Source organism: Jaculus jaculus, chromosome 1 (assembly GCF_020740685.1).
Source record: "Jaculus jaculus isolate mJacJac1 chromosome 1, mJacJac1.mat.Y.cur, whole genome shotgun sequence".
In the NCBI taxonomy this organism is placed as follows: domain Eukaryota; kingdom Metazoa; phylum Chordata; class Mammalia; order Rodentia; family Dipodidae; genus Jaculus; species Jaculus jaculus.
The window spans coordinates 122772747-122798741 of NC_059102.1; the positions used below are offsets into that span (position 1 = coordinate 122772747).

Consider the following 25995-nt stretch of genomic DNA (forward strand, 5'->3'; position numbering starts at 1 on the left):
CTGGGGAAGACATGTCCTTGGTTTTCCTCAGCTCAAGAGGATCCAAAGGCGTCCTTCCTTGCCCTTCCATTCTAAGCTCCCTGTCTCCAGGCAGTTATGCTGTTACTCACAGGCTATGAGATTTCATTCCCATTAGCCAAGCCCTTCAGAGAGTAAGTAACAGTTGATTTGTGGCTGCCTTCAGTTTGATTATATACACAAAGATTCCTTTCTGCTCTTCTTCTTCTGGGTAACCCCAGGTAAACGTGTCATTTTGATAACAGCCAAGAATTGCTGTGGCAAAAAATAAAGATAAAAGGAGTTCAGAATACTGATCTTTGTTTTGAGTCTGTTGCTGGCTCGGCCATTTGATTTCTTGTCTATAAAATAAGTCTTGCACAGATCTCTCCTAGGGCTGGGAGGAATGAATAGACAGCTCTCAATTAAGTCTGCTTTTGGACTTTTGGGAGTGAAGGAAGAGGAGGGAGAGAGTGACTTCACTCTAGGAGAGTGGACAGGTGGGGGATGGGAAGGCATACTGGGACACTAGAAAACTAAAACAAGGCCACTTAAGCACTGGAGGGGGAAACACATGTCTCTTCTTCTTTGAGGGATAATTGTCAGGCCCTGCCAAGCCCACATACCTTGCAGTTCTGAAAGTGCTGCCAAGACTCTGACAGACATGGCAGCCTGCTCTTCCCTTCTTCCACTGTGTTAAGTCACCCTATGCGCACTCTCACGCTCCCAGAAATAGGCCTAAGGACCAAGGCATTCTGTTTCTAAATCAAGTCATGGTTTCTATGACTTTGCAGAAAATGCTAAGCGAGCCGGGCGTGGTGGTGCACGCCTTTAATCCCAGCACTCGGGAGGCAGAGGTAGGAGGATTGCCGTGAGTTCCAGGCCACCCTGAGACTCCATAGTGAATTCCAGGTCAGCCTGGGCTAGAGTGAAACCCTATCTCGAAAAACAAACAAACAAACAAAAAAAAAATGCTAAGTGAAAACTGGAGACTTTTCATGACTATGTTTTTTTCAATTTTTCTGGGTTATGCTATTGTTTATTAAGATCTAATGTAAAATGATATAGCACAAAATATATGACATAAATACTGTCTGTCAACTTTGTTATTTCATCAAGCCCATCGGAGATGCTTTTCTCCTCCGATATAGGATTTCACTAATGTAGTCCAGGTTGGCCTGAAACGCAACATCCTCGTGCCTCAGACTGTCAAGTGCTGGGATTAGGGGCATGTGCCATCACACCTGACTTTTTACTTATTTATTTTCTTACTATGTTGCCCAGGTTGGTCAGTGGTGCCTGGACATAAGTAATCTTACTGCCTCAGCCTCCTCAGTGTTGGGATTACAGGTGCCATGTCACCCACCCAATTCCTTTTTTCTAGTACTCTGATAGCCAGTGGCCTGTCCTATGTCTGTGAATCTTGCCTTTGTCCACTTTTACCTGGGGGACGTTGGCCAGTTCTGTTATAGATGGAGATGGCCCCACAGATTGCAATTCTTCCAAAGGTCTTCATCTGGGGTATAACAGAGTTTGAAAACTCTCCACCCACCTAAATAGACAGAGGAAACACACAAACTCCTTAAATAATTTAAACACTAGATTTGGAGGAATACTTAATTTACGATGAGTACTTCACAGTATTATTTTAGCAGCAACATGGTTGACTGAATTAGCACAACAGTTGTTTTCTAAATATCTGCAGTTAGAAAAACACATTTGAAGTATATCTTTTCATTTGACTTCAGGAACATACCTTATATAATTTATAAAGTTTAATGTATTAAATATTGGGGTTCTCTGCATAGTTCCATTGCCCCATAATCTAAGGCTATGGAAAATACTCAAAAAGCTTGTGAATGGGGGCAGGAGAGATGATTTAGCACTTAAAGCACTAGCCTACGAAGCCTAAGGACCCAGGTTCAATTCTCCAGTTCCCAGGTAAGCCAGATGCACAAGTTGGCACATGCATCTGGAGTTCATTTGCTTGAAGCCCTGGAGTGCACATTTTCTCTCTATATCTGCCTCTTTCTCTCTCTCTCTCTCTTAAATAAATAAAAAAATATATATATATTTTAAAAGCATATGAATAGCTGGGTGTGGTGGCACACACCTTTAATCGCAGCCCTTGGTATGCAGAGGTAGGAGGTGCTGTGAGTTCGAGTCCAGCCTGGGACTACAGAGTGAGTACCAGGTCAGCCTGGGCTAGATAGAGACTCGACCTCAAAAAACAACTAAACAAAAGGTTTATGAAGAACAAACCTTAGAGCTGGTGAGATGGCTTAGCAGTTAAGATGCTTGCCTGAGAAGCCTAAGGACCCAGGTTTGACTCACCAGTACCCATGTAAGCTATATGCACAAAGTGGCATGTGGGTCTGGAGCTCATTTGCAGTGGCTAGCTGTCCTGGTGCACCCATTCTCTCCCTCTTTCTCCTTCTACTTGCCTCTCTCTAATAAACAAACAAACAAACAAACAAACAAACAAATATATATATATATATATATATATATATATATATATGAATGAACAAACCTTAGAAGGCTCATACTTTCCAATTTCAAAAATTACTGCAAAGCTAAATTATGACAGTGGAAAAATAGAAATATAGGGCTAGAGAGATGGCTTACATCTAAAAAGGCACTTGCTTGCAAAACATGTCAGCATGGGTTCAATTCCCCCAGTTCCCATGTAAAGCTGAATACACAAAGTAGTCCCTGCATCTGGAGTTCATTTGCAGTGGCAAAAGGCCCTAGCATGTCCATTCTTATCTCTCTATCTCTCCCCTTGTAAATAAATAATTAAAAAAATAGAAATATAGTTCACTATAGCCAAGTTGAGTCCAAAATGACCCACAGCATTGACTGATTGGTTTCCTGTATGAATGCCAAAGCAGTGCAGCAAGAGGAAAGGAGGTCTGCAACACCTGCTGCAGAACAGTGCATATCTACGTGGTAAAGGATGGAAGTAGGCCTCTTTCTTACACCATACACACAAATTATCTTAAAATGCAATGTGGACATACACATTAAGAGTCAAAACCTTGAAACTCTTAGAACACATGGGAGAAAATATCAGTGACCTTGGGTAAGGCAAAGTCTTTTTAGATGTAACCCCAAAAGTCCAAACAGTCAAAGACAACTTTTACAACTTCTGTCCTTCAAAGGATTCCATCCAGAGAGAAGACACCTCCCAGAATTGGAGAAAACATTTGCAAACCATATCAATTATTACTAGGCTCCATATTTGTGAACTGGATTAAAATCTACCTGTGGTGCTGGAAAGATGGCTTAGTGATTAAGGCGCTTGCCTGCAAAGCTTAAGGACCCATGTTCTACTCTCCAGATCCCACATTAGCCTGACACACAAAGGTAAGGCAAACGCAATATCACATGTGCCCACTAGGTGGCACAAGCGCCTGGAGTTTGATTACAGTAGCTGAGTCCTGGCATGCCAATTTTCTCTCTTTCCTCTGTCTCTCTTTCTTGCACATGCTTTCTCTCTAACAAAAACTGATCTGCACCTTCAAAATCAATCAAGCAGGTCATTTGCAGATAAGCACTGAGCAAAAAAAAGACATAGGTGTCTCCAATGGAGCCTAACCAGGCAGGTGATGTGTCTTCTTGTCGCTCAGACATGTCCTGAGGATGGATAGAGACAGCAGGGGCAGTACAGCCTAGTTCAAGAAAATCTGTCTCTGGGCAGGGTCTAATGGAGCTGGGTTGCTACCATTGTGGGGATTAATACACACAACAGCTGCAATCAAGTTACTTAAAATTTTGGAACTTCAGTTCTCGTATATAAAATAAAGAAAACAGAAGCTACTAGAAAAGATTAAGATTGATGTGAGACATGCACATGTACACATTTCTCCTAGAAGCTGGGATCCAGTGTTCCTGGTGACTTTACAGAACATAACTATTGCAAATAATGAAAACCAACTGTGTTGGATAAGGTACATGTTCCCAGATACATAAAGAACTCAAATGCAGTTGGAAAACCAGCAAAGGGGTTGAACACACATTTCTCTAACAATTACATACAAATGTACATGCAGATCTTTATTCAGTAGCACTAGTCAGAAGGAAAGGGCTGTAGAGATGGTTTAGCAGTTAAGATGCTTCCTGCAAAGCCAAAGGACCCCAGTTCGATTCCCCAGGACCCATATAAGCCAGATGCACAAGGTGGCACATGCATCTGGAGTTCGTTTGCAGTGGCTAGAGGCCCTGATGTGCCCATTCTCTCTATCTGCCTTTCCCTCTCTATCGCTCTCAAATAACTAAAAATAAAACACACACACACACTGAAATATCACTTTAAATACACTAATATGGCTATAAGGAAACACAATTACAAGTGTTGGTGAGGTTATGGAGAAATTCCAAGACTGCTGGTAGGAAAGCAAGACAGTATAACCACTTTGCAAAACAATTTGGCAGTTCCTCAAAACGTTAAACATGAAATTACCTTATTATCTACTAACTCTACTCATAGTGAATACCAAAGAAAAATTAAATCATATTCATACAAAAAGTTGTATATGAATATTCCTAGCAGTGTTATACACATGACCAAAAGTATAAAGAATTCAGCTACTCACCAACTGATAGGGATTAAAAAAATGCAGTGGTGGGCTGGAGAGATGGCATAGTGGTTAAGGTGTTTGCCTGCAAAGCCAAAGGACCTTGGTTCCATTCCCTAGGACCCACATAAGCCAGATGCACAAGGGAGTGCATGCATGTGGAGTTTGTTTGCAGTGGCTGGAGGCCCTGGCATGCCCATTCTCTCTCTCCTCTCTCTGCCTCTTTCTTTCTCTCTCTCAAATAAATAAATAAAAATAAAGTCTAAAAAATGTAGTGGTATATTCAAATAATGGGATATTAGTTAGCCATAAAAAGAATGAAGTACTGAAAAATGTCCAATATAGATGGACATAAAATTATTTTGCTAAGTGAAAGAGGCCCGTTACAAAAGAGCATATTTTGAAGGGTTAATGAGGGATGGCTTCTTTAAAAACAAAAATATCTTTAGGGCTGGAGAGCGGACTTAGTGGTTAAGGCACATGCCTGTGAAGTCTAAGGACTGTTCGAATCTCCAGGTACCACAGAGCCAGATGCATAGTGATGCAAGTGTGCAATGTCAAACATGTGCACAAGGGGGCGCACGTGTCTGGAGTTCATTGCAGTGGCTAAGACCCTGGTGTGCACATTCTCTCTGGCTCTTAAAAAGAAAAAGAAAAGAAAAAAAAAAAAAAAAAAAAAGAAAAAGGCTGGAGAGATGACTTAGCGGTTAAGCACTTGCCTGTGAAGCCTAAGGATCCCCAGTTCGAGGCTCCATTCCCCAGTAGCCATGTAAGCCAGATGCACAAAGGGTGGCGCATACATCTGGAGTTCCTTTGCAGTGGTTGGAGGCCCTGATGTACCCACTGTCTCTTTCTCTCTCTGTGTTGATCTCAAATAATAATAATAATAAATCTTAAACCAGGCGTGGTGGTACATGCTTTTAATCCCAGCACTCAGGAATCAGAGGTAGGAGGATGGCCATGAGTTCAAAGCCACCCTGAGACTACATAGCGAATTCCAGCTCAGCCTGAGCTACAGTGAGACCCTACTTCGAGAAACCAAAAAAAAAAAAAAAAGTCTTTAGGGCTGGAAGAATGGCTTAGTGGTTAAGGCACTTGTTTGTGAAGACTAAGGACCCAGGTTCAAGTCACCAGGTCCCATGTAATCCAGGTGCACATGCATATGGAGTTCGTTTGCAGTGGCTAGAGGCCCTGACGTGCCCATTCTCACTCTCTCTCTTTTTTAAGTATTTTTTAAATTATTTATTTATTTATTTGAGAGCGACAGACACAGAGAGAAAGACACATAGAGGGAGAGAGAGAGAATGGGCGCGCCAGGGCTTCCAGCGTCTGCAAACGAACTCCAGAGGCGTGCGCCCCCTTGTGCATCTGGCTAACGTGGGACCTGGGGAACTGAGCCTCAAACCGAGGTCCTTAGGCTTCACAGGCAAGTGCTTAACCGCTAAGCCATCTCTCCAGCCCTCTCTCTCTCTTTTTAATAAATAAATAAATAAAAATAAAATCTAAAAAAAAATCTTTATATTATTAGAGAGAGAGAGATAATATGAACAAGGGCATGCCAGGATCTCTTGCCACTGCAAACGAACTCCAGACACATGTACTACGTTGTGCATCTGGGTTTATATGGGTAGTAGGGGAATCTAACCCAGGCCAACAGGCTTTGCAAGCAAGTGCCTTTACCCACAGAACCACCTCCCCACTGTCCTGGGGATTGAATCCAGGCCTCACACATGCTAGGCAACTACTGTATTACTGAGTTACACCCTTAGACCAAATTCTACAGATTATCTACTTATTTATTTATTGGTGTTTTGAGGAAGGGTCTCACTATGTAGCCCAGGCTGGTCATGACCCTCCTGCCTCAGTTACCACAGTACTGAAATTATAAGCATGTGCCATCACAGCCAACTCTACTTTAGGTAAATGAATTATATGGCATGGCAGTTACATGCCAATAAAGCTTTTTAAAAGGTACATGCAATTTCTTGATATGATTTACACAAAACCTTTAGAAATATATTCCTTTATGTAATACTTTGTCATTAATATTAGAGATAATTCCAGATTATACTTACATTATCAAAATAGCAATCATAGCCATCAGGAGAGGCTTTCTTCAAAGCTTGTTCCAAAGACTCCACTGTCTTGTAGTTAAAGGCGGCATCAAATCCAATCTTTTTTAGATAGTCAATCTTTTCATCAGACCCTGCTGCACCCACAACTCTGCAGCCCTGAATGGGGAGAAAAGTGGGAACCATGAGTGTGGATCAGCTCCACTTTCCTGGTCTAGTGTGATCAGGCTGCCCAAGAGTTAGTCAACTTTTTGTCCCTATCACAAAATACCTGAGAAAGCAGCTTGAAGGAAGAAAGATTTATTTTGACTCATAGTTTCAGCTTTTTTAATCCACAGCCACTTGGCTCTGTGCTTTGGGTTAGATGTCATGGTAGAAGGGTATGGCATAGAAAGCTACTCAACTGATGGCAGCAAGAACAGATGGAAAGGGGGGGCCTGGGACAAGATGCATCCTTCAAAGCTACAACTCCAGGGACCTACTTCCTCCAGCTGAACTCTTACTCCTAGTATCTACCACCTCCCAATGAGGCCATCGAGCTATGTATATACCAATCCCTTGCTGAGGCTAGGGCCCTCGTGATCCCATCTCTTCCCAGAAGCCCCACCTGTGAAGATTTAACTGGGAACCAAGCCTTCAACACATGAGCTTTGAGGGATATTTCATATCCAAACCATAGCACACCTAATATATGAAGAATACCATAATGGATCAACAGGCCCCATGGGAGAAATTGGCCCTAACCCAGACCCTCTCTATGTTTGTTGGATCTGCAGTTCATTTCAACCTGATTGTTTTCTTTGCATGTACATATGTGTGCCCATATGTGTGGGGTGCAAATGTGTGTGCATGTGTGTGGAGGCCAGAGGGCTACAGGTATCTTCTTCAATCACTCTCCACCTGGAGATCACTGATCTGGCCAGACTGTCTGGCCAGCGAATCCCAGGGATCCTTCTGTCTCTGTGTGCCCAGCACTGGGATTACAGTCTAACTTTTCTGAGGGTGCTAGGGGTCCACACTCAGGCCCTCGTGCCTGTGCTGCCGTCTCCCCACACCCTCAACTTGCTTCTTTCACGACCCGGTCACTTGGAGTCTTGGGTTCTTCATTCCGGGGCTTCTCTTCCCTACTGATAGTGTGTCTGCTATTGGGGCAGCGGTTCTTCAGAGTACGACTGTGGCCTGGCTCTGCAACTCCCATGCCGCAGGCAGCCCGTCCTACCCTTAGTCTTTGATTTGGTCCAAAGCCCTGGCCTAGGTGGGCCCTTATAACAGAGGGACTGAGGAGCACCCAAATGGGAGCTCTGGGATAAAGGAATTAGGTCCTTGGGATTATTACATATTAAAAGGCATTTTCAGGGCTGAAGAGAGGGCTCATCACTTAAGGTGATGGCCTGCAAAGCCTAATGACCTGGGTTCAATTCCCCAGTACCAACATAAAGCCAGAAGCACAAGGGGGCGCACGCATCTGGAGTTTGTTTGCAGTGGCTGGACGCCCTGTTATGTTCCTCCCCTCCACCCCGGACTCTCTGTCTCTCACTGTTTATAAATAAATTGAATATTTTTTTTAAAAAAGAAAAACATGGGCTGGAGAGATGGCTTAGTGGTTAAGGCACTTGCCTGTGAAGCCTAAGGGCCCATGTTTGACTCTCCAGGTCCCACATAAGCCAGACACAGGGTAGGCCAAGGTGGCACATGAGCAGTAAGTGGCACATGAGCCTGGAGTGCGATTATAGGGGCTAGAGGCCCTGACACACCAATGTTCCCTCCCTCTCTCCCTCCCTCTCTCTGTCTCTTGCACTCTTTCATTAAAAAAAAAAAAAGGTCAGTCTGTTGGGCTTGCCTCAAAACAAAATAATGAAATCTAATTCTTTGTATGCTAATAATAAAATAAAATAAAGGCATTTTCAGGTGCCAAACCCAACAACTTTTAATAACAATATGGGATTTTAAACATATTATTGAAATAAAATCTAGGCTATGGTAGTAGAATAAAAGGGAAAAATATATTATACTACAAGTTCAGATGTAATTGATATATATCAATTGATTTTATGATATATATAAATTATGTATATACATATATATGATACAAACTGGGTGTGGTGGCATATACCCTTAATCCCAGAATTTGGGATGTGGTGGAAGAAATTTAGCAAAGAAACCAGATCCAGCTGATACTCTAAAACACAAGTTTCTATTACACAAACCTTTACCAGGGGGACAGCATGAACCCGCTGAAGGGATTTCTGTTCTACACTTGTACTTTTTAAAAAATATCTTCTTTATTTATTTAAGAGAGAGAGGCAGAGGCAGTTACATATAGAGAGAGAATGGGCACACCAGGGCCTCTAGCCACTGCAAATGAACTCCAGATGTATGCACCACCTTATGCATCTGTCTTACGTGGGTACTGGGTTATTGAAGCTGGGACCCTTGGCTTCACAGGCAAGTGTCTTAACCTCTAAGCCATCACTCCAGCCCATGTATTTTTACTTTTTAAAATCACTGGCTTATTGCTAAGGAATTTTCTGTTTGTGCCCTAAAATTATGTAACCTTAGAAACTTGTAACCCATCAATAGGTATAAAGAATTCAAAGTGATGTCAGACTTCCTGCCATACTGTTTATAAAAACTCTGAGCAGCCGGGCATGGTGGTGCACGCCTTTAATCCCAGCACTCTGGAGGCAGAGGTAGGAGGATCGTCATGAATCAAGGACACCCTGAGACGACATAGTTAATTCCAGGTCAGCCTGGGCCAGAGTGAAACCCTACCTCAAAAAAAACAAAGCAAACAAACAAACAAAAAAACCCTCTGAGCTATCAGAGTTGGACTCAGGGTTTGGAAGTTACACCCTGTGTCCATGTCAACATGAATAAATTTTCTAATATTTCATTCTATCTCTGGTGCTACCTCTGTGTGACTCCATTTTCCATAACAGGGAAACGGAGGTAGGATTGCCATGAGTTCGAGACCAGTCTGGTGCTACTGAGTGAATTACAGGCTAGAGTGAGACCCTACCTTGAAAAGAAAAAGAAAGAAATGAAATTCAGCCCCTATCCTTTTCATTCATTTACTCACTAGAATAAATGATTCTTGTAACCTTGATGGCAGCCTCACATTTGGTTCCTAGCTTCCATTAGTACTGGGCACAGCCCTTGGATTTTGGGTTAGTCCTGTACTCAACTGTATTCCATTTACATTTTCTGATGATAAGAACTAGAGTCTGAGTCCTGTAGCTCAGCCTAGAGCAAAACTAGATCACCCCAGCCAGGTCTCCTTGAATAGTCCCACGATTGCAAAACAACTCCTGACCAGGTCTGAGCTGCCTGCTGCCCCGTACATTCATCATCAGACTAGAGACCTGTCCAAATCAAACCAAGGGCAACATTTCTATGCCCTGGCTTCTTCCCAGGAGATAGTTTCCAAGCCACGTTGGCTTCACCACTCTGTGCTTCTTTCTTTCTGGAACAACAACGTTTGCAAGAGAAACATGTGGAAGATGACTCTTGGATGCGCTGATCTCAAGTCCCTCTTTGTATTTCTGGGACAATTGTGACGAAAAGAAAGTTAAACTGCTAATAAAGAATAGTGAGTAGGAGGAGGGTACTTAATAGGTTGATATTTTATATATGTAAGTACAATGATTGTGATGAAGAGGTAATATGATGGAGAATGGAATTTCAAAGGGGAAAGTGGGGGGGGAGGGAATTACCATGGGATATTTTTTTATAATCATGGAAAATGCTAATAAAAATTAAAAAAAAAAAAAAAGAATAGTGAGTAGCCGGGCATGGTAGTGCATACCTTTAATCCCAGCACTCAGGAGGCAGAGGTAAGAAGATCACAGTGAGTTTGAGAGGCCAGCCTGAGACTCCATAGTGAATTCCAGGTCAGCCTGGGCTGGAGTGAGACCCTACCTCAAAAAACCAAAAAAAAAAAAAAAAAAAAAAAGAAGAATAGTGAGTAAAAAAAATCCAAATGTAGTTCTTATAAGCCAATACTGTAGATGGGGTCATTCCTGACTTGATATCTGCAATGCTATCAAACAACGGTGGTCAGCTCATCTTTGCCACACCATTTTCCTGTTCCTCCACTTCTCAACTTCTAACTTCAAGATCTAGTAGGTAGACTGTAAATTCGATGCACGCTATCTTGAATAAATGTGACTGGAGAAAGACACTTACCTTGAGCTTAGCTATCTGTCCCACGACAGAGCCCACAGCTCCTGCTGCTGCATTAACCATCACTGTCTCTCCGCCCTTCACACCACAGATGTCAAGTAGGCCAAAGTAGGCAGTTAAGCTAAGAGAATGACAAAATAGTTTGTGAATAGATATTTTCATTCTCTCTCTCTTCCTCTCCCTCTGTAGCCCAAGCTATCTTTGAAATTGTAATCCCCCCTGCCTCCATCCCTAAGTGCTGCAATTATGAGCATGTACCACCCCCATTTCCCTATACTTATTTTTTAATTTAATTTTATTGATTGATTTGCAAGCACAGAGAGATAGAGAGAAGACAAACAGAGAGAATGAGTGTACCAGGGCTTCTAGCCACTGCAAATGAACTACAGACACATGCACCACTTTGTGCATCTGGCTCTATAGGGGTACTGGGGAATCAAACCCAGGTCACTAGGCTTTGTGGGCAAGCACTTAACCACTGAGCCATCTCTCTAGCCCCCTATATTTCTTTTATATAAACTCTGAAGGTCTAAGGAGCCATGCACCCCAGTAGAAGATAAAACATCTAGAAATTAAGTGTTACCACTGTTAACAGGTCCTATTGATTCATTATCTTTTCTGCTCCTAGGTAGGAAAAAAGATGACATAAACTAGGAAGGGAATGGAGCCCAAGTGGGAACAGGATGCATCCTGTCTAGGTCCAGACCAAGTCTCATGGATGAAAGAAGATAGAATGGAGATCCTGTGAGCCATCTCCACATAAGAGCTATGGAGGTGGTAAGCTTCCTGGAGAAAACCCTTCATGTGGTCAAGGTGACTCAGTCACAGAGTAGACACAGTGCTGGGATTCACCTAGGCATGACAGGTCAGTCACAGAGCAGACACAATGTTGGCCTGAGAGGTTAGTCACAGAGTACACACAGTGCTGAGATACACCTAGCATGACAGGACATCCTGAGTTCTCCATGTCTCCAGAAAGGTATAGGAGAATTTCTGAAGTTCCTCCAAGTCACTGCAAGTGGGACATAAAGGACACTTACCAGGGAAGAAATACTGGGTCTACATAGATACCATACGAAGGATCAGTGAGGACTCATGAGGATACCCCCACAATTCCCTGAGCTAAAGCTGGGAAGGGGATGAGGTTAAAAACCCCATGGACAGGGCAGGAAGGATTGCTTAGTGGTTAAGGCATCTGCCTGCAAAGCCCAAGGACCCAGGTTTGATTCCCCAGGACCCACATTAGCCAGATGCACAAGGGGGCACACATGTCTGGAGTTTGTCTGCAGTGGCTGGAGGCCCTGGCGTGCCCATCCTCTCTTTCTCTCCCTCCCTCTTTCTCTGTTAAATAAATAAATTAAATTAAATAAAAAACTCCATGGACAAGTTACAGTTTGAGCAGGAGACCAGCACAAGATCAATACCAATCAAGAAGGTGTTATCCCTCACCTACCAACACTGGTCTTGTATTAGCCCTTGGAACTGTGCATCAACTAAAGGGAGAATAAAAGAAATCCCGGGCTGGAGAGATGGCTTAGCGGTTAAGCGCTTGCCTGTGAAGCCTAAGGACCCCGGTTCGAGGCTCGGTTCCCCAGGTCCCACGTTAGCCAGATGCACAAGGGGGTGCATGCGTCTGGAGTTCGTTTGCAGAGGCTGGTAGCCCTGGCGCGCCCATTCTCTCTCTATTCCTCTATCTGTCTTTCTCTCTGTGTCTGTCGCTCTCAAATAAAAAAAAAAAAAAATTAAAAGAAATCCCAAGTTTTAAACATTAATTGATGTGTGAAAAATCTCTGTGTTTAACTAAAGTTTTCTTTACTACACCAGCCAAAAAGAAAGCTTGAAATAGAAATGAGTTCAGTAGTAGAGGAAAATTATATCTTGGATCCCTGAATCTATGCCAGTGAAATCCATATGGATTTTAGAGTCTTTCTCTATAGGTCTTCCCCCTTATTTCCTAGAAACAGAGCTTCTCACTGAACTTACAGCTCACAGTTTTTTTGAGAAATTGGCTGACTGGTGAGTCCCGGTGATCCTCCTGTTTTGACCTTACTCAGTGCAGGGAGCACAGCCATGCCTGGCTTTTTACCCGGGTGCTGGGAGTGGACTCAGGTCCCCACGCTTGCTCTCTAAGTGCTCTTACCCTCTAAGCCATCTCCTCAGCCCTCAGAGCACTTCAAATTTATCTTCCTAATAACTTCAGTGTACAGGGCTGGAGAGGTGGCTTAGTGGTTAACACGATTGCCTACAAAGCCAAAGGACCCAGGTTCAATTCCCCAGGTCCCATGTAAGCCAGATGCACAAGGGGGTCACATGCGCCCCTCTCTCTCCCCTTGTGCACTCTCTCTCTCTCTCAAATAAATAAACTTCAGTGCACAATATATTGACTATATTGTACTATATTGTTAACTATAGTCACTGTTGTACAACACATTTGAACTTATGCTTCCTGTCTAAATAAAATTTTGTCTCATTTTATTTTATTTCATTTTTAGAGAGAGAGTGAATTGGCACACCAAGACCTCAGCCACTGCAATTGAACGCCAGATGCTTGCACCACCTAGTGGGCATGTGTGACATTGCACTTACCTTACCTCTTGCTAAGGTGGGATCTGTACAGAGATAGAACATGGGTCCTTAGGCTTCACAGGCAAGCACCTTAACAGCTAAGCCATCTCTCCAGCCCAAGATGTTGTCTCTTTTGATGAATATTTCTCCCAGCCCTTCAGCCCCAGTAACCATCATCATATTCTGTTCCTATGAGTTCAAGTTTATTTTTTTGCATGTGTGTGTGATGAGTGTGCGTGTTTGTATGTATATGTGGGGACATGTGTGACTAGCTAGACTAGCCGAATCTTAAACCCTGGGCTCACATGAGAGATTGCATCAGCCCAGGGCTTAAGATTCGGCTAGTCTAGCTAGCCAGATTGCTCCAGGGATTTTTATGTGTGCTGGGATCTAAGCTCTAGTCCTCACTCTTGCATGGCAACTGCTTTACCAAGTGAGTCATTGCTCCTGCCCCACATTGCACTTCTTAGAATCCACATATGTTATGGTTTGAAGACCCTCCAGAAGGTTCATGGGTTAGAGGCATGGTTTCCAATGCAGCAGTGTTCGGGGATGAAGTTTTGGACAAGTGAGTGAGTCTTGAAGGCCCTAATAAGCACTTTAATCCCTCAATGGATTCATAACATGATGGTGTTATTGGGAGACGAAGCCTACAGACAGGAAGCAGGTCACTGTGGGCACGCTTCTGAGAGATCTACCTTGATCCTGCCTCCTTCCTGTCTTTCACTTCTCCCTGGCTACCATGAGATAATTAGCTCAGCTCCATCATACCTCCCTGCCATGATGTTCCACCCCGCCCAAGACCCATAATAGTGGAGTTGGCAGACAACTGAAACCTCCGAAACCATGAGCCAAAGTTAACCCCTCCTTTAAAATTATTTCTCTCAGGTATTTCTCACAGCAACAAAAACACTGACAAACATACTGTGGTAGTTTGAATGTATGCCCCCATACCCTTAGGTATTTAAAAATATATTTTATTTATTTATTGAGAGAGAGAGGGAGAGAGAATGGTTGTGCCAGGGCCTCCAGTGACTGCAAACAAACTACAGATGCATGTGTCCCCTTGTACATCTGGCTTATGTGGGTCCTGGAAAATCAAACTGGGATCCTTTGGCTTTTTTTTATAGGAGGATCACCTGACTTCAAGACCAGCCTGAGACTACATAGTGAATTCCAGATCATCCTGGGCTAGAAAGAGACCCGACTTAAAAATAATAATTGTAATAATAAAGGAGAGATGGCTCAGCAGTTAAGACACTTGCCTGCAAAGCCAAAGGACCCAGGTTTGAGTTCCCAGTCCCCACATACAGCCAGATGCACAAGGTGGTGCACATGTCTGGAGTTTGAATGCACTGGTTACAGGCCCTGTGCACATGCATCACCTTGTGCATCCAGCTTACATGGGTTCTGGGGAGTTGAACGTGGGTCCTTAGGTTTCACAGGGAAGTCCCTTAACTGCTAAGCCATTTCACCAGCCCCAAAATAACATATTGAAAAAAAAAAGTGAGATCATGTGATAGTTGTCTTTCTGTGCCTAATTTATTTTACTTAATGTCTTCCAGGTTAATCTATGTTATCACAGGTGTCAGGATTTCTTTTTTTTTTTTAAGGCTATATAGGGCTAGGGATGTACTCAGTTCGTAAAGTGCTTCCTCAGTCTGCACAAAGCCCTGGGTTTGATGCTCGGCATAGCATAACCTCCCTATGGTATTCTAGCAGAAATCAGCAACAACAGAAAAACTTGTGCTGGGTTACAGAGCCTCCCCACCCCCCAACAGTACTGAAGTTACCCACAAAGGTGAGCCACCTACAGGGAGACACCAGAGAACAGAGAGAGAAGCTTCCTTCCACAAGCCTTCACAGGGGGAGACCAAAGAACATAGAAATGAGCTCCCTGCCTGCGGTGTGAGTTACGATAGTTTTGGGCTGATTAAGAACAGAAATTGTAGCTGCACACTCAGGCCATGTATGCTTCTGTAACCCTGTTTGCTTTCAGGAAGAAAGTGATAAAAAGCCCCTCTTGCCTAAGCTCAGGGCTGACACCATTACAGAGTGATCTGGGCGTCAGCCCGCTAGCCTGAATACATCCTCCTGTCCTCTGTCTGCACAGCTCTGAGTCTCATTCAGGAAATTCCCGCAATGTTTTCACAGGCCTGTAATTCCAGCATGTGGGAGATGGACACAGGAGAATCAGGAATTCAAGGTCATCCTTGGCTACAAAGTGAGTTGGAAGTCAGCCAAGACTCCAAGAAATGATGTCTCAAAAATAAAAAAAATAAGGACTGGGAGAGATTGGGGTTAAAAATGCTTGCTTATAAAGCCTACCCTCCCCCCCCCCCCCCCCCCCCGCCAGCACCTTCTAAATCCAGACAGAGTAGCCATGTGTCTGGCTGAAGTTCATTTGCAGGGGCAAGAGACCCTGGCACATAAATAAAATGAAATCTATAATAAATAGATTAAATAAAGGCTATACATTTTCTAATATATGTATAGAGAGATAAATGAATGATATATAGGTAGGTAGATATCTCATATTTCTTATATTCATCTACTAATGTACTCAGGTTGATTTCCTTTCCTCTTTTTTTTTTTTTCAAATATATTTTTATGGGGCTGGAGAGATGGCTTAGCGGTTAAGCGCTTGCCTGTGAAGCCTAAGGACCCCGGTTCGAGGCTCGGTTCTCCAGGACCCACGTTAGCCAGATGCACAAGGGGGCGCACGCATCTGGAGTTCATTTGCAGAGGCTGGAAGCCCTGGCGCGCCCATTCTCTCTCTCTCCCTCTATCTGTCTTTCTCTCTGTGTCTGTCACTCTCAAATAAATAAGTAAAATATATATATATATATATATTTTTTTACTTTATTTATTTATTTTGAGAAAGAGATAAATGGACATGCCAGGGCCTCTAACCCTTGCAAACGAACTCCAGATGCATGTGCTACCTCATGCATCTGGCTTACATGGGTACTAGGGAATTGAACCTGGGTTGTAAGCCTTTGCAGGCAAGCACCTTAACCACTAAGCCATCTCTTGAGCCTATTTCTTTGTTTGTTTGTTTTTTCTATGTAGCACCTCCCTCTAGCCCAGGCTGACCTGGAATTCACTATGTAGTCTCAGGGTGGCCTCGAACTCACTGTGATCCTCCTGCCTCTGCCTCCTGAGTGATGGGATTAAAGGCATGCACCACTACCACCGGCTTTCCTTCCCTTCTTAGTCCCACCATTTTCTCTGTTTCCCTGGACCTACAGTGTCTTAAGTCTCTTCTTTTTGATCAAGTTCTAGTCAAACCACTTTAGAAAAACAGAATGTCAGATATTCACACAAACGCAAAATAACCATAATACTCACCCTGTCATGCCAATTGTCCCCAAAGCCAAAGACAGGGGTAATGTCTCTGGCCACTCGGCAGGCAGCTCTTTCAGCTCCTTCCCATCGGAAATGGAGTGCGTTGTCCAGCCTAAAAAAGCCACTACTATGGTTCCTGTTGGGAAGGCTGAGTTTTTACTTTCCACGACTCTGAAAGGCAAAAGCGCATTAAGAAACACGAGATCGCTTCCTGTCTGCGGGAGTAGCGGGCTGTGTGGTTAACGGGTACAAGAGGGACTGAGGCTGATACTCCATGGCTGCTCTCCGATGACACAGCTCCTGAAGTCTTAGCCGATGGCGCAAGGGCCATCAGGGAAGGACTCTCTCAACTGGCCCAGGGTGATCCCCGCTCTGCCACTCTTCTCTGCAAGCGGAGGGCCTCCCCTCTGTCCTCCCGGGATCTGCACACCAGCGTCTTCCTCACTCACAGCCCCTCTACCCTGCACCTTTGCCACTTCCTCTCTACTGTCTCCCAGCAAGCCGGACTCCGTTTATAATCTCACTTCCCCGCCCCCAGTTTACAGCGGCCAAACTGCCTCACTTCCTATTCACCGGGTAATCTGCTGCACCCTTCCTCCCAGCGACCACCCACAGGGTATTCTCCAGTCATTGTGTGACTCCATCCCAACTTCCGCTGAGGTTTCCAGGACGCTGGTCTGTCCTGGCTTGTTTCGGCTTCCCTCCCTCATCTGTGCCTTGTCTGCCTCATGGACTGATTTCTTTCCTCTTCTCCCACTCTTACCATTCTTTACTGTCTTCCCCTCAGTACATAGTTACATGACATGCTTATTTTTAGGAAATTTAAAATATAAAATGAAAATAAGAGGCTGGGGATTTAGCTCAGTAGTCGAGTGGCTTGCCTTAGCATGCGTGAGGCCCTGGGTTCACTTTGCAGCACTACCCTTTTTCTTAATTTAAAAATTAAAAAAACAAATCTCAAAAAAATAGCATTTCTAAAAACAACCAGGCTGGATGTGGTGGCACATGCCTGTAATCCCAGCACATAGGAGGCAGAGGTAGGAGGATTGCTGTGAGTTCCAGGCCAGCCTGAGAGTACATAGTGAATTCCAGGTCAGTCTGGGTTAGAGCAAAACCCTACCTCAAAAAACAAACACGCCAAAATATGTTAGAATCCAACAACAGGAAGCTAATCTAATATTTTTAAAAATTTATTTACTTATTTATTTATTTATTAGAGATAGAGAAGCAGATAAAGAGAATGGGCATACCAAGGCCTCTAGCCACTGCAAACAAATTCCAGATGCATGTGCCATCTTGTGCACCTGGCTTACATGGGTACTGGGGAATCAAACCAAGGTCCTTAAGCTTTCCAGACAAGTACCTTAACCACTAAGCCATCTCTCTAGCTCTTTACATGATTTTATAAAGATGAATTTATTGTTTTATTAAGCCATATTTCTACAAATGAGAATATGATATCAGACATCATGAAAATATTTGTATCTCTTGCTGAATGTCAATTTTTTAAAATTTAAGACAGGATCTCTTGAAGCAGCTAGCCTCGAACTCCTATGTAGCAAGAGTGATGATCTTGGACTCCTGATGCTACTCCCTGCACTTCTCAAGTTCTGGGATTGCAGACATGCACACTCCTCTTTCTAGAAGGCTTCTGGACAGACAGTGTATCTACCATCAGTGGGCATCACCCAACAAACAAGTTGTCATCACATGACCTCCTGATCTGGGAATTACATCTTTAAAAATCTTTGTCCAGGGCTGGAGAGATGGTTTAGCAGTTAAAAGCACTTACTTGCAAAGCCTAATGGCCTGGGTTCAATTCCCTAGTATATACATAAAATCAGATGCCCAAAATGGCACATTTCTGGAGTTTGTTTGCAGTAGCAAGGGCTCTGGAGTGCCCATCCTCTCCCTCTCTCTCTCCATACAAATAAATAAATAAATAAATAATTTTTAAAAAACTTTTGCCAATTTAGCAAGCAAAGAACTTGAAAACAAGTAGCAAAATAGTTAAAGGCAGCATATAATGAGATAATTTGTAGCTTTAATAGAGGTGGAAAAAAAATTATATCTACAACATACCAATTGAGAAAAGCCAATTTTCTGAAGGGCATAAAGCCTCACTCAAAAAAATATAAAGGTCTGTGCACCGAAAAATTCTTGAAATAGCTGGGTGTGGTGGTGCATGCCTTTAATCCCAGCACTGAGGAGGCAGAGGTAGGAGGATCACTGAGTTCAAGGCCACCCTGAGACTACATAGTGAATTCCGGGTCAGCCTGGACTAGAGTGAAACCCTATCTAGAAATATCAAAAAATAAACAAAAAAAATTCTTGAAATAACAATACAATAACAACTGACTTTAAAAGTCAGAATCAGAAGAGACATTCTGTTCCAAATTTTTGATTTATTTGAATTTTTATAATCATCATGAATTGAATGCATTTACATTTATTTTAAACATAATTAAAAGTATAGCAGAGTGAAGCTGAAATGACAATTCTACATCAGTGACAGTTCATCTTTATTGTCAGCTTGGTGGGACTGAGAACCACCTAGTAGACTAGGAAAGCACAGGTCTAGGCATGTCTTATGAGCGATTGTCCAGAGAGGATGAACTAAGGTGGAACACCTTTCTTGAATGTGTGTTGTACCGTCCCACAGGCTGGGGGTCTAGACGGAATGAGAGAAAAGGAGGAAAGCTGGCTAGTGCAGGCCTTCTCTCTCTGCTTCCTGTAAACTGCCGTGAGGTTCTGCCTCACTGTGGGCCCAGAATAAACAGAGGCAAGGATATAGACTGAAACCATGAGCCAAAATGAACCATTCCTTCCTTAAGTGGTTTCTCTCAGGTGTTTGGTCATATCAACAAAAGTATGACTAACATAATGTTTTTCTCCCTCTCCCAGGTCCCCAGAAGGGGCAAGATTTCCTAAAAGTATTTCCAAGATCAGAGAGTGAACCACACAGGCTCAAGGAATTGTCCAGCAATGGGCAGAGACAGGTCTCAGCAGGAGCTAAAGAAGAGGCACTTTCCAAGCATTGGTACAATTGTAAATAATTACCTGGCTACTTGTTCACCCATCATCATATCACCCTCCTTCAATCTTTTGGCTGCCACTCTGAAAAAAGAAAATCTACTTTTAGTACTGAAGAACATCTGGGGGAAACTTTGAGCATCAAACCAGTAGAGGAAACACTGGGGCGATATTTGCAGGAACTATACCCAGAATGCTGCTAGGGGCAGCACAACCAGGTGAAATGGTCAGGGGTGGACCTCCCTTGAGACCCCAGAGATCCACTCCACTAGTGTTTCTCTGTGAATGATGATGGGAGGTAAGTTTCTGTCCATGACTTTAAAAATGAAGCACAGGCTCGGCTGGGTACTTATTCCCCTAACATTAACCATCCTGCCTCCCTAAAAAAAGATAGTAATTAAGCCAGGAATGGTGGCACACGCCTTTAATCCCAGCACTCAAGAGGCAGAGGTAGGAGGATCACCATGAGTTCAAGGCCACTCTGAGACTACATAGTTAATTCCAGGTCAGCCGGAGCTACTTCGAAAAACCAAAAAAAAAAAAAAAAAAAAAAGTAATTACAAAATTTTTGTTTTGTTTAGCAGGTTCTCACTATGTAGCTTGGACTGGTCTTGAACTTATGATTCTTCTACCTAAGCTTCCCAAGGGCTGGGATTATAGGCATCAGTCACCATACCCAGTTGCCAATCAACATCCTTAAACAGTGTTTTTCACTTGACATTTGAATCCTTGTCAATCAGCTATAAAAAAATAAATAAATAAGGTGCTTAAAAGAATGGTAGCTATATTTTTTACTTAGGCAAAAAATTACCAAGCCATTCATGGTCCATTGAAGGTTTTTTTTATCTCCTCCTCTCCCTCAGTTGTTTTCTGAGGATGTAAGCTTGAGTCAACTACAGATTATGCAATGAAAGACTACAGGTAAACAGAAGGCAAGAATAGCTAATTTTAGTCTTAACATCCTCTGTTCAATTTTTTTTTTTTTGCCAGTAATGAAACAGACAAGTTGGTAGTTAGCCTCTTTTTTTCATTCCATCTTTTTTGGAAGTAAATCTGGTGAGCAATGAAAGGTAAACAGTACAGAGCAGATGAGGGAGCTGGTTGTAAAATAAAGCGTCCAGGGTGATTCCTCACTGAGCTTTGCAGGCCTCTGACTGCAGAAGGTTAGCATCCATGACCCCTCACCACCACCATGGGAGGAGAAACAGGGGACTCAATGACCATGTTTTGTCAATGTCTATCTTAAAAGGTATGCTATAGTACTTCAAAATGTGGTTCAATACACAGTATAAGAAGTTTGAGGAGGGAAATAATACCTCATGTAAGGATCCACAGAGAGGAACAAAGCTTCAAGCAGGACTTCTACAAAATAAAGCATTCCATAGAAAATTAGAAACTATAAAAATAAAAAAAAATTAGAAAATTAGAAACCCCCAGCTCTGACAGCTGTACTATTCCTGGCATTCTGAACAAATGTGGGTAATCTTTCTGCTTCAGGGCTGCCCTCTCATTATTCATTCACTCACTCATCCATTCATTTCCTTATTCATTTACTATCCATCCATTCTGTGCTGGGGATTGAACCTCAAGGTCTTATCCATGCTAGGCATGCACTCTACACTGAGTGACACCCCTCGTCTGTCCTTCCTACCGAAGAGATAAGGACTCAAATTTGGCTGAAGCCAGTTCATAAGCAATCATGATGATGCAGGGGCTTGGGAGATGGTTTAGTGGGTAAGAGTGTTTGCTGGGCAAGCATGAGAGGGCCTGGGTTTGATCTCCAGCACCCACATATCAGCTGGGCATGGCTGTAACCTCAGTCCTGTAGAGAACAGAAACAGGAGATTCACTGGGGCTCACTGGTCAGCCTGTTTAACCATAATGATGGCAGCTCCAGGTTGAGAGACTCCATCTCAAGGAAACAATGCAGCAGAACAATAGAGAAGAACACTGACATCTTTCTCTGGCCTCCACACATGTGTGCACAGGGGCACACAGGCACATCTGCACACACATGTACCTGTACCACACACACCATACTACACACACCAAATAATAATAGCATTAGTAATAATAATAGCAATATTAATAATAACAAAGCTCCTTGCACTGCTTTACATGGATTATTTCATTTGATGTTTTCAAGTATCATTTCTATCTTAAGTTTAGGTTATCCAAGGCCATATTTGTAAACCACTGTATGTTATATTGCTTGTGTAAGATTTCATTACCAATCCAAGCTAGTATGAAAGAATGTGCATTTAAGGGCCCTTGTGTACAAATTTTCTGGAACTTTATATCCAAGTTTTGGCCATCATAATTTAATTAGGATCAGTAACTTTGCCTTGTTATTTGACCATATCCTCCTTTCTCCAAAGCTTACCTATCACACACACACCCTCATAGACACACCTTGAGGTAAGGTCTCAATCTAGCCCAGGCTGACCTGGAATTCACTATGTAGTCTCAGGCTGGCTTTGAATTCTTATTGCCTGGGTTCTGCCCAGGGCAGCTGGGTAGTACTTACTCCACTGTTAGCATCAGATTCACCAAAACAGAGGGGACTTCCTCCTCATGGTCTGGTCAAAGCCACGAACGATAAGACAACCAAGCACGAGTTTCAAATATCAAAGATGCTGGGAAGGAAGGTCCTCTATCATAATACCGAGGCTTCCTATGGAAGACACTAAAAAGCTCTCTGTGGTGGATTACAAAATGCCCACAACCTCTTCCTACTCTTAGGTGTTAGTTTCTTGGTCACATATTCCATCAGGAAATTCATTTCCAGAGGTTGAGGATGTAGCCCAGTGTTAGAAGGCTTACCTGACATGCATGATCCCTAGACTTGATCTTCAGTATGATAAGAAATGAATAGGAAGAGGAAGAGGAGAGGGTAGCAGAAGAGGTGGAGGAAGTGTTTCCTGCCCCTCCAGCTGTTCTTGGCTCTGTGACTTGCTTTGCCCGGTAGGATATTAACAAATCCAAGAACAAACTTGAAAAGTGCTTGCACATTGAAGCTTGCCTACGCCTGCCGCTGTAGATGCGTGAAACCTCGGTGAGAACAAACTAGCCTTTCAAAAAGGCCCCACAGAAGAACTGCAGCCTGGGCCCCAGCAGAAAGCCGGCAGCCACCAGGGAGATTAGTGTGACCATCAGCAGACGCAAGGCCTAGGGAAGAACTCAGCTGAACCCAGCTCGAAGGGCTAACCCTCAGAGTTGTAAACTGCTAGATCACTGTTGTGTGAAGTCATTCCACTTCAGAATCGGGAATGACTTGTTAGGAAGCAATGGTGTCTTGGTTCAGTCCCTGCCACACTCTGGCTTACCTCCATTTTTTAAGGGTGGAAGCTCAGTAGTCTTCAACTCAAAGTTACTCTTAGTAGGGAAGCCTTCAAAGCGTCTCTTCAGGGTCCAGCTCCTAGCATGCACCATGATGAATCATCTAGGACACAGTAAACAGGTAGTGGGTGGCCCCATAGTGACTGAATTCTTTTTTTTTTTTTTTTTTTTTTTTTTTATGTAGGGTCTCACTCTAACCCAGGCTGACCTGAAATTCACCACGTAGTCTCAGGCTAGCCTTGAACTCACAACAATCTTCATACCTCTGCCTCCTGAGTGCTGGGACTAAAGGCATGAGCCACCACACCCAAAGAAAGAGTTAATGGGCTCTGCAAATGAACTCCAGATGCATGTACTACCTTGTGCATTTGGCTTTACGTGGGTACTGGCAGTCGAACTCGGGTTGTTAGACTTTGCAGCCAAGCACCTTAACTGCTGAGCCATCTCTTCAGTAGGTGACTGAATTCTTTCTAACCATCCCCCAAGGTAGGATCTCACTCTAGGCCAAGCTGACCTGGAATTCACCATGTAGTCTCAGGGTGACCTCGAACTCACGACGATCCTCCTACCTCTGCCTTCCAAGTACTGAGATTAAAGGCATGCGCCACGTGACTGAATTCTTACTAGCCCCAAGGAGCACAAACACAGCACTCCTCACAATATTATTCAGCATCATATTCATATAGTATTCCTGATTCTGGCGCATATGTCTGGTCTCATCTTATCCCCTAGACTTCCCTACGAATGTCAGCGTTGTCATTGCCAGTGCGGAGATGAGGAAACCGGCTTACGAAACTGCCAAGGCAAGGAGAATGTAAACCGACAAGAATTGCAGGCACCGACCGACAGGCTAGTGTTTCCCTAGGGCACCGAACAGCTACTCGGCGCGCCAATACTTCCATTTTCTCACCTCTCATGAAGTGAATTCTTAGAAAAAGCCCCAAGCCCAGGAAACCAAAGGCCATGCACATTTTCCAGATGAATGGAGCCGCTTCTAAGGCAGGCGCAGGAACACCTGACGACCACACGGTGGCGCCGCTGCTCCGCCTCAATGCGGAAACCAAGGATCTGAATTTAAATTTTCCTCCGCACAAAATCAAGAGATGATTAAAGCTGCTTTATGCTCTGGGGTCAAGACTTTGGGCAGCCCCTAATTACTCCCGCACCCCGCATTACCGCAGCCACGCCTGCCCGGCAAGTGAATTCTACACACGAGCCCGAGGCGCTAGCGAGTTCACGGTGTCCCCTGGTGGGGAACTCGCTGGCCAAAAGAAGACACCTGTTTAGCAAATAGCCCAAAGCCCAGACTTCTTAATTACTTATCTATTTACTTTTTATTTATTATTTATTTGCATAGAGTCTCATATAGCCCAGGCTGACCTCGAACTCGCTGTTTAACAAAGGGTTGGCGCGCCAATCCAAAGCCTAGAACTGATTTATTTATTCATTCATTCATTCATTTAGACAGGGTCTCGTGCAACTGGCTGGCATTAAACTCGCTATTTAGCTGAGGTAGGGTCTTACTCTAGTCCAGGCTGACCTGGAATTCACTATGTAGTCTCAGGGTGGCCTCGAACTCACAGCGATCCTCCAGAGTGCAACCTTGAATTTTTGATTCTCCTGCCCGCACCCTGGGATCACATGCGTACTCCACTGCTTAGGCCCAAGTTTTTTTAGATTCCACCTATTTTTGTTCCTCCCAAAAGCCGTGGTGAATATGAACTCTGCGAAGCCTATCCGCACCCTTCGGAGAGCGTTCGGGTGCGGTGCCCAGGCCTCTGCCCCACAGTCCCGCTGGCCTCGCCGCCCCGCCGGGGCCCACACCCCATCACACTTGCCCCAGTTTTGCAACCTGGCAAATTCCTTTGCCAAACCCTTTCCGGGTGCACGCGGCTCTGCCTGCGCCCCGAGAGCAGCCAGACTTTGCTGTGGAGCACCCTTCCGGGATCGTTCCAGAAATCTGCACTTTGTTCCCAAACATCTTCCCAGTGCAAGACCTGGGGATCACCGACAGCGAGGAGGGGCGTCTACGGGAATCGCTCTCAGGGTCACCTAGACGCACAGCAGTTAGGAGGGAGGGAGAGGCAGGGGAGAGAGAGAGAGAGAGAGAGAGAGAGAGAGAGAGAGAGGGAGGGAGGGAGGGAGGGAGGGAGGGAGGGAGGGAGAGAGAGAGAGAGAGACAGACAGACAGACAGACAGACAGACAGACAGAGAGAGGAAGAAGGTCTACTCACAGAGCCGGAGAGAAGGCGCTAGGAGCGGACGGCAGTCGGGGCTGGCTTTATGGAGGGCGGCAGGAGAGGGCGGGGCTTCTCCAGGGAGGAGCTGCCTCTCCTGGGAACTTGGGTCGACTGAGGGACACTGGAGGGACAAAGGATCCAAGTGTGTGTGTTGTGTGTGTGAAGAATAAAATCTGGTGCATATTTTACAAAATAAAAAGAGTTAAATTATCCACTAGTTCTATCAGCAGAGAAGTCCACCCTGCTGTCAATAGCTTGAGGAGTAGCCCCCTCCACCCCCCACCCCCGCCCCCTGGCCCCAGCCCCCCACCCCCTTAGGGACTTCCATGAACTAAAGCCTGGTCCTAGACTACACCACAGAAAAGGATTGAAAGACGAATCAGAGTGGAGCAAAGGTAGCCAGTTTAATTGACTAGAGACAAGGGATACTGTAGGGTTTCTGTTTAAGTCTCTCTTGGACATCTTCTCAATGGCCATCTATCGAATTCTGTGGCTTTCCAAGCTACATTGCTTGTTATTAATTTATACCCAGGGTTAAAGATTAAGCAAAGTGTAAAAATTAAGTATGGAGGGCTGGAGAGATGACGTAGTGGTTAAGGCACTTGCCTGCGAAGCCCAAGGACTGAGATTCAATTTTCC

The 25995-nt window shown here is 44.0% G+C and overlaps 1 protein-coding gene across 1 annotated transcript in view; it reads right to left on the minus strand.

The window, feature by feature from the left end:
* Ptgr1 (prostaglandin reductase 1) overlaps positions 1-25459 on the minus strand; it is a 43309-nt gene extending 17850 nt beyond the window's left edge. Inside the window, exons 1-8 of the mRNA XM_012948445.2 lie at positions 25351-25459; positions 23104-23219; positions 21094-21139; positions 19805-19861; positions 16748-16915; positions 10835-10952; positions 6653-6808; positions 1441-1549 (exon numbers count right to left, since the gene is read on the minus strand). Coding sequence (XP_012803899.2) covers positions 1441-1549; positions 6653-6808; positions 10835-10952; positions 16748-16915; positions 19805-19861; positions 21094-21139; positions 23104-23209 — 760 coding nt within the window. The 5' untranslated portion in view covers positions 23210-23219; positions 25351-25459. The remainder of the gene's footprint in view (positions 1-1440; positions 1550-6652; positions 6809-10834; positions 10953-16747; positions 16916-19804; positions 19862-21093; positions 21140-23103; positions 23220-25350) is intronic.
* Positions 25460-25995: the final 536 nt, after the last annotated feature.